This window comes from Leptonychotes weddellii, chromosome 2, assembly GCF_054177405.1.
Source record: "Leptonychotes weddellii isolate Sample4059 chromosome 2, ASM5417740v2, whole genome shotgun sequence".
In the NCBI taxonomy this organism is placed as follows: domain Eukaryota; kingdom Metazoa; phylum Chordata; class Mammalia; order Carnivora; family Phocidae; genus Leptonychotes; species Leptonychotes weddellii.
The window spans coordinates 143,348,697-143,358,116 of record NC_138370.1 but is presented as its reverse complement, the minus strand read 5'-3'; the positions used below and the strand labels follow the sequence as shown (position 1 = coordinate 143,358,116).

General features: G+C 37.8%; 1 protein-coding gene across 1 annotated transcript in view; it reads right to left on the bottom strand.

Moving 5' to 3' along the window:
- Positions 1 to 7,932: 7,932 nt before the first annotated feature.
- Positions 7,933 to 9,420, bottom strand: part of COX7B2 (cytochrome c oxidase subunit 7B2) — a 146,926-nt gene continuing 145,438 nt past the window's right edge. Inside the window, exon 2 of the mRNA XM_081813087.1 lies at positions 7,933 to 8,331. Coding sequence (XP_081669213.1) covers positions 8,035 to 8,277 — 243 coding nt within the window. The 5' untranslated portion in view covers positions 8,278 to 8,331 and the 3' untranslated portion in view covers positions 7,933 to 8,034. The remainder of the gene's footprint in view (positions 8,332 to 9,420) is intronic.

Here is a 9,420-nt window from a genome sequence, read left to right as displayed (position 1 = left end):
GAAAAAGAGAGAGACAGGAACAGAGGAAAAGCAAACACAGAGAAGACTGGGGAGAAACTAAAAGATTGAAACATAGATACAGATGACAGAGACAAAAATATAAGATAAACAAATGCATATAGGACAGAACATTCCATCTAATGTTCTGCTCAGTAGCTCTACATGCTCCTGAGTAGTTTCTTGGTTTCCCATCGCTCTCACAAAAGGGCATGTCATCACACTCTTTCTGGGCCTATTGGACAATTGTATTAGTCATGAACATGTCTTGGTAAATGTGTATTATTGCATACATATATACAACAAAACTACATTAAATGAATATATATATATATATATATATATATATAACAGAAAACTACATTAAATGAATACTGAACTTTATAATAAACTACTTTGTAATTAATTTTGAATATGTAATTTAAGATTTTACAATTTTGTGATTTAATTTTGAAAATAGTATTTTTACCTCACAGGCTTATTTTAGAGCTCACTCCTACAACAGGATGGAGCCCTTCCCCCACCCACCCTGTTCATGTGACCCAAGCTCCAAACAACAATCTCAAAAATGAGTTTTTGGAAATTATCCAAGTTTTGAACTAGGGATAGCCTTTGTATTATCACAGTTAAATAACAGAGCTCTTGATATTAGGAAATGTGGCATTCATATTTAATATGTCATATAGAACAGTACTATCTCTTAACCACTTATTAAAGGGCTAAAATCCTCCTCCTCCACAATACTTCCGTCACTCATTTATTCATTTTACCAGATAAAAATTTATAATAGCTTATTAAGCATTTAACTCACTGTAATCTGCAAACAACCTGTAAATCAGATATTATTTCCCTCAAATTTATAATAAGAAAATGGAAACAATAAGCCAGATAGCTAAGGGGCAGAACTAGATTCTGAATGTAGATCTTTCTGAATTCAAAGTCCATACTATTTTAAGAAGTTGCCTTTAAATGCAAAAATCTAGAAAGAACATTTTTTTAAAAAGAGTGACAGAACATTGTTTTCAAAACTGTATGTTTATTTCTATAGTTGGCATTATACTTACCATTTAAATGTTCTCATTTATGAAGTGGTTTTAAAACTCTCCTGCATGTATTATCTAATAAAATATCCATATACTTCTCTGTTGTTGTTGTTATATTTGTCAGACACCCATCAGTTATGGTTGTGTGCCTGATTGGAAGATCTTTCATTTCAAGAAAATGTGAAATGTTTCCATGGAGATCAGCTTGAGATAGCCCAGTGACGAACTTCTTAGCTATAATTTCACTTTGGTTTCTATGGTTTCCAGATAGGGGAAGAAAATGAAGTTGCAGATTTTTTTGTAATGTAAAAGGTTATTGGAAAATAAGAGATACTGCTCAAATTAATGTCATCCCCCTACAGGAAAGCAACTGCTGTTACTGCAAAACATGAAAGATTTGAAGATGCATGTTGTACATATGCACTTTTCTATACTGGTAACAAATGAGGAACTATTATGATACTTAAACAATTTCCAAAATTAGCAGAAACTTCTCTTAAAGGGGGTGAATTCATTGTTGTAATGCTTTAACAACGGGTACTAACTAATAACTGGCTTGCAATCTCTACTTCACTTTTCTCGCATCACATCTTTAAAGATGGAACACAGTGCATCTGCTAAATCAGTTAAGGAATGGGTGAAAACTGACACAGAGATATCTCTTTATTCATTGTTTATAACTGAAACCAGAATTTAGTACTGTTTTACACACTTGTCATTGTTATTAACTTATCTATAAGGTTGTGTTATGAAACAAGAACTAGTAAATACTGGACCTCATATTCAAATCTTATTTAAAGTAAATCGACATAAGTTAAGACTGATCAAATACATATTACCCCTTTGGCCCTAATAGCTCCAGCCTGACTCTTACTTACAGATCTTCTCAGTAGTTGGCAAGCAGCCACAGCATTTATTTATCAACATACCATCACCCCTGGGATTAGATCAGGGCTGTCTTTTCTTAGAAAGTCTGCAAAATTCCTAATGGAGCAGTAGACCAAAAGCCAAGAGATGTGAATTCTATTTTCATTTTAAATGGACTTCCATGTCACTTAGCCAATCCAGGCTAATCACGGGCATACATCTATTCAACAAGATACATGACCAGCTTACAGACTTCATAGGATTACTATAATTTCAAATGAGAAAAACATCCAATCCTTTAACAGCTGTAACAGCACATAGATATGGAAAACTTTAATTATTCATTCTTCACTTATTATTCATGCTTATTTAGAGCCCAGTAGCAAAATATAGCCATGGCAGCTCAGTTTTTCCAAATAAAAGGGAGAATATGTATCAAAATAAAGTTATCCAATTCTGCAGACAGCAAGCAAATGTATTCAATAACTGCCAAGTAATATTTTCCTCATAATGAGAATATATAGTAATATGGTTTTCCAAGAAGTGTGTGAGACAATGTAACAATTATATTGTGGCTGGTAATTTTATAAAGGCATCTAAAAGTTAGTTATAAGACACACGGACAACAAAAAAATGGCTTGCCTCCAATGTTTTACATATGACCAAAATATAATATCCAGTGAGAAAGGTTAGAAACAATAGAAGATTCAATATCTAAATTTTATTATGAGAAACCAGTGGTCACAAATTTCAATTATCACAATAATCTTAAGTATATATATGTATATGTACATTCCTTAAAATAACTGTATTCTTAAAAACATGCATGTATATGTATGTGTGTGTATATTCTCTATACTTATATAGATATATGAATGTGTATCTATGTCTATATCTATACATATATACACATATGCATTCTCTCTCTCTCTACACACACACACACACACACACACACACAGAGGCTTATACATATATAAACACAAGGAGGCTTACATATTTACACATATATAGGCTTTCACCCCCATATCAAATCAGAAAATATTCAGGGTGAAGTTAAAGAGGAAAGTAACAGCCATTTTAAAATACTCATTACATGCCACATGCATTTCCTATTCTCTACTTCCTTGTTGATCTACTCTCTTGATAATATTTTTCACTCCCAAGGTTTTCACAACAATCTGTGATTTGCTCCCTATCTTCCCTAATTCCAGCCTGAATCTTTCCAGAATTTCCAACCTGTATACCTGAAAAAAGATAACAGTGTAACTTGAAAGTAAAAGAACAGGTTCTAAAGTTTGACTCCTGGGGGCGCCTGGGTGGCTCAGTCATCAAGCGTCTGCCTTCGGCTGAGGTCATTGTCTCAGTGTCCTGGGATCTAGTCCCACATTGGGCTCCCTGCTCTGTGGGAAGTCTGCTTCTCCCTCTCCTACTCCCCCTGCTTGTGTTCCCTCTCTTGCTGTGTCTCTCTCTTTCAAATAAATAAATAAAATCTTAAAAAAAAAATAAAGTTTGACTCCTGGTTCCACAGTTTACAAGTTGTGTGGGAAAGTTTCATTCACTTTGAACTTAGTAGGGTATACAGGTGTATATGGCCCTATGGGGAATTTCCTATTACAAGTGGACTGAGGAAGAAAAAATTCAAATCTGGTTCTGCGAAACCAGCTGGCCATAACTGAAAGTGGAGGGCTTCAGCAATACAGTTGAATTCCAAGTTGACACTGAAGACGACGGGAAATCTTCCTGATGGACCGTATTTTAAGTAGAACACATAGTTGCTCATTTTACTTGGAAGGAAAAATTACCAGAGGTACAATTCCATACCAAGTCATGGGGACCAACCAATGGCGTGACAAGCTGATCAGGGAATTAAAAGGAACACTACTGCAAAATTGGTGACAGTAAGTTTGGGAATGGATTATGTGAACAGACTTCTCTAAATGGACACAGAGTGGGAAGATATTCAGGTCCCATATAAATACACATAAAAGAATAGTCAGCAGAATATCATCTTAATCAGGTGGACAAGATGACCCATTCGTATGGCTATTACTCTCTTTCTCAGCCACCCTATCTATGCATTCTCAATACCTCGGACGTAAGTGATCACGACAGCAGGGATGATTACGTATGGGCTCACAAAATGGACTTGCCCTCATCAAGACTAGTCTGACTCTAGACACCGATGAATACACCCAATCTACCAATGGACAGGCCACAAATGCACCTATATTTAGCAGCATTCCTTGAACCACTTCAATCATGGAAAGGGCAGTGGTTTGCTATCACTTGAACAGACACTTAACAATGTAGATTTACCATCTGTCCCTGCAATTTTTCTATGAATACCATCATCCATGAACTTGCTAAATGCCTTATTTAGTACCTTGGTACACAACAAAGCACTGATCCTAAGAAACTTACTTTATAGCAAATGAAATACATTAATGGATTCATGCTTATGGAATTCACTGATCTTACTATTTTCCTATCACTGATAGAATGGTGCAATAACCTTTTAAAAGTGTTAGTTATGGCAACAGCTAGATAACACTACCTTGCCAGGCTGAGGTAATGTCTTCCAAGCTCTAAATGACCAACAAATACATAGTGCTATTTTCCCAGAGCTGGGAATTTCAGGCCTGGGAATCAACAAGTAGAGATGAGAATGGGTCCTACCACAATTACCTCTAGTGATCCACTAGAGAAATATTCTTTCTATAACTTTGGGTTTTGCTGGTCTAGAGGTCTTAGGCTTCTACTAGGTATCACATAAATGCCTCCACTAAACTAGAAGTTGACAGTGTCACCCTGTGATGGTTTGTAAAGGGATTTCGTGTACTTTTTTAGGGACAGGACTAGTGTATTAGTTTTATGAGGGGAAGTTGCATTATGTTAGGTAAAAGCATATTTTTGTTATTGTCTTTATTTGAAATACAAATAAAGTTAGGAAAGATGTACACTTACGTCAAATTGACAAGTGGTGGATTACTGTGGCTTTCTAAGTGTCAATTTAGCTAGGCTTCAACTACATTTTCCAGAATTCCTTCCCTCTGTGGTTTTAGATTAGGGTTAACCACAAGACAGATATGTATTATATAGGGATGGCAGACATAAAATAGCAACCTTTTTGTACTTGGAAGGCTGGCATAAAACACTGGGCACTGTGCAGCTTGTGTATGCCGTTGCTGATCTTCTGGCTTGCTTTACTGAAAGGAACAATGCCTGGACCTATAGCTATTTAAACTTCTACCAGTTCTTTAGCTTTTTGGAGTACTGGGTCAGGTGAATGTTCAGTTCCACAGTGAAGGGCACCAACTTCTCCCATAAGTCATCCATGTCATCTTAATTATAGACAGTGACAAAAACAAGCACAGGGTTTAGTTTATAGACATGATTCCAGTGCATCCTTCCTAATTCCAGTTGGTTTTTGCTCTCCCCTACTCCACATCCAGCTTTCCTGCTCTACTGAAAACTTACTCGGTACCAGATGGCAAGGCAACAGCCTTGTAAAAACGCCTCCACTGGCTCTCGCCACTGCATCGGTTCTAATTCCCATAATTAATCTGAGATTCTATATTACTTATATGGTTCTGCCTCTCTGATTAAACCCTGATTGATATAATTAGTATCTAGAATTTATTTAAAAACTTTTACAAAATGAGCAAGACAAACAACTAAATAGACAAATGGAAAAAGAAACAGAAAAGTTGTGTGCACACATGCGTGCATGCACACACACACAGAGGCTAACACAGGATGCTGGACCTCATCAGTAATTAGGTTCAGGAAATACAGATTAAAACATGAGGTACTATTTCACACTCATCAAAGCAGCAAATACTAAAATGTATGAAAACTCCTAAGAGTGAGTCTGGATGTGGAAAAAAAGGAAATTGTATATATTACTGGTGAGACTGTAAACTATTTCACCACTTTGGGAAATAATCCAGCAATACTGATAAAGCTGAAAATGAGCATTCCCTAAGAACTACCAATTCTACACCTAGGAAGGACCCTAGAGGAACTCTCACATAGTAAAACTGGGAAGGAACACATAATGTCCTTTGTCTACAGAGTAACAGTATTAACGTATATTTGACATTGAGATACATTTATCTTGAGTTTAGTCATCCAGGAGGAGGTTGTCTCCAGTGTCGACTGTGTTAGGTATTCCTTAATGATCCCTACCTTGAGGTAATCATGCCCTTGTATAATCCCCTTCCCTTTTTTATAGCCTTGATTTAGTGTCTCACTTCTAGTGAACAAAATATGGTAGAGGTGATGGAATGTCACTTGCAAGATTAGGTTACAAAAGACCTTGGCTTCTGTATCCTTTACTCTGTTAGACTGTGAGTTGCCCCAGGGAGAAAACTACACAAAAGGAACTGGTATCTTCAGCCAATATTCAGTGAAGTCCTAAGGCCAGTAAACAGTCATATGTGCTTGGATATAGATCCTATCCTAGTTATACCTTGAAATGATTATTGCCCTGACACTCAGATTACAGAAGTGAGAGATCCTGAGCCAGAGATATCCAGCTGAGATTCCTGACCCACAGAAATGGTGAGATAATAAATGTTTATTGTTTTAAGCTACTGAGTTTTAGGGCAATTTATAAAATAGCAATAGATAACCAATATACTCTCCAATAATCATTGCAAACCCACAGTCGTAAACAAATTCATTATTTGTAGACTAATATTCATTAATTCAACCAATAATTACTGAAGGTCTAATCTATCAAGCCCTGTTATAGGGATAAAGTCACAAAAAACCCAGTTTCCAAACTATGCTTTTATGGAGCTTTGCACACAGACAATAAACAAAATATATCTTATCTCAGATGATGACAATTGCTATGGGGAAAAATAAAGCAAGGAAGCAGGACAGACAAAGCCCGAACTAAGGAGGGGCTGTAATTTTAAAAAGGGTAGTCAGAGGCCTCCTCTGAAAATATGACATATGAACAAAACCCTGAAAAGTATGATGAAATGAGTCATACAAGATCTGGAGGAAGTACATTCCAAGCAGAGAAAAGAGCAAATGGAAATGTCCTGATACAGGAGTAAGACTGACCAGTACAGCATCTAGGGGGCCTGTGTACTTTTCTAAGGACTTTGGCTTTAACTCTCGAGTGAAATGTGGAGTCATTGGGTTTTGAAAAGAGGAGTGATATCACTAATGTTTTAAAATAATCACTCGGGGGGTGCCTGGGTGGCTCAGTCGGTTAAGCATCTGACTTTGGCTCAGGTCATGATTCCAGGGTCCTGGGACTGAGCCCCGCATCAGGCTCTCTGCTCAGTGAGGAGCCTTCTTCTCCTTCTCCCTCTGCCATTCTCCCAGCTTGTGCTCTCTGGCTCTCTCTCTCTGTCAAATAAATAAATAAAAATAAAATAAAATAAAATGATCATCCTGGCTTCTGTGTTAAAAAAAGTTGTGTGTGGTGGGGTAGAGGATGCAGGTTTGGGGGGTACATCATGTGTTGAAGGAGACTGGTGAGAAAGTTTTTATAATAACCCCAGTGAGAGTATGGTGATTCAGATCATGGCGAGAAAGATTAAGGATGTGAAAAATAGTCAGATTATGCATATGTTTCTTTTTATCATGAATATGTTTTAAGGAAAGATTCAATAGAATTTGCCAAACAATTAAACTAATTTGTAAAGTACATATGTGTGTATACCCACTAAGGGATACCTAGTGTAAATCATTAAGACAGAAAATACATGATTAACTCTACTTTCAAATATTTATTATTCATAATCTGCTATAACCTGTAGCCATTGCTACTGTCTTGCTTTTAGGCACTATAATGAGTATTTTCAACAACTTTTTTTTTTTAAATACTTTATTTATTTATTAGAGAGAGAGAGAGAAACAGCATGAGAGGGGAGAGGGTCAGAGGGAGAAGCAGGCTCCCCGCTGAGCCGGGAGCCTGATTTGGGACTCGATCCCAGGACTCTGGGATCATGACTTGAGCCAAAGGCAGTCGCTTAACCAAACAACTTTTTAAAGGTTTCAAATGTATTTTATTTCTTCAACTATGCTATATTTTAATGAGCAGCAGAGTGCTTAAATGACAAGCTGATTTTGAAACAATTTTGTATTACAGTAACTTCGATGGTTACTCATCATTCCACTCTTTTGGAGCGACTCTGCCAACAGGAGACAGGTTCCATTCTATTCCAATCTGTGTGGCTATAAACACCCATGCAATAACACAGAAAGCGGTCCCACTGGCTAGTACAGTGTTACCGTATTTGTCATGGAAATCTTGTGAATGATTTTCGTGGCTCTGTCTTGACCTAATTTGTTGAATGCTTCGAATCTTGAACCTATTTAGTGCATTTCTGGTCAAGAGAAACATGATGAAGGTGTAACAGAACTGCCGTTGATTGAAGCTATTTCCTTGCAAAGAGACCTGGAAAAACAAAAGATAAGCAATGACATCTGATCTACGTTCAGTTCCTCCCTCTGAATGCTTCACTCACACCACTCCTTAGCGTATGACCATTCCTATAGCTTTAATACCATGACGCCTGGTTTGAGTCTCAGCTCTGCTACTGATTAGCTGTATGTACTCAGGCAGTTACTTAACCTCTCTTTGCTTTAGTCTCTTCAAGGGCAAACTGAGACAATAATGCCCAGCTCCAACGTGTGCTGTGTGTGGAACAGCACTCCAGCGGGTCTTAAGGGTTCCCTTGCTTCAAGTTAGTACACTCCTTACTTGCTAACCTAAGGTCCTTGATCTGTAACAGAACTAATTTACTTTCTTTGAGATATGTAGACCACTGGCCTTGAGGAGTGAAGGACTAGAACTTTCCCAGGCCACAGAAGCCAGAAAGTCTGTTTGAAACCACCTCGGCTTTCTGATTAGTCTGGTAGTTCTTTTTTTTTTTTTTTTAATTTTATTTATTTATTTATTTGAGAGAGAGAGAGAGCAGGAGAGGGGGGAGGGTCTGAGGGAGAAGCAGACTCCCCGCCGAGCAGGGAGCCCGATGCGGGACTCGATCCCGGGACTCCAGGATCATGACCTGAGCCGAAGGCAGTCGCCTAACCAACTGAGCCACCCAGGCGCCCCTTAGTCTGGTAGTTCTTTAGCAAAATGTTTTTCTTTTTTAGTTACACAGATGACTTTACTGACCTCCCTTTGTGCATCTGTAGACCTTGCCTTCCCCTCCAGAGAGAACAGAGCACTCCAGCACATCACGGAACAAGAACCAGACCCTCCTGCACAACCCCCTCTCACTGAGATAACTTCTGTAGTTGGCATCATTGAGTCTGCATGAATGATAGACATTGGGGAGGATATGTGCTATGGTGAGCGCTGTGAACTGTGTAAGACTGATGAATCACAGACCTGTACCTCTGAAACAAATAATACATTATATGTTAAAAAAAAAAAAAAAAGAAGATAGTAGGAAGGGAAAAATGAAGGGGGCGGAATCGGAGGGGGAGACGAACCATGAGAGACTATGGACTCTGAGAAACAAACTGGGGGTTCTAGAGG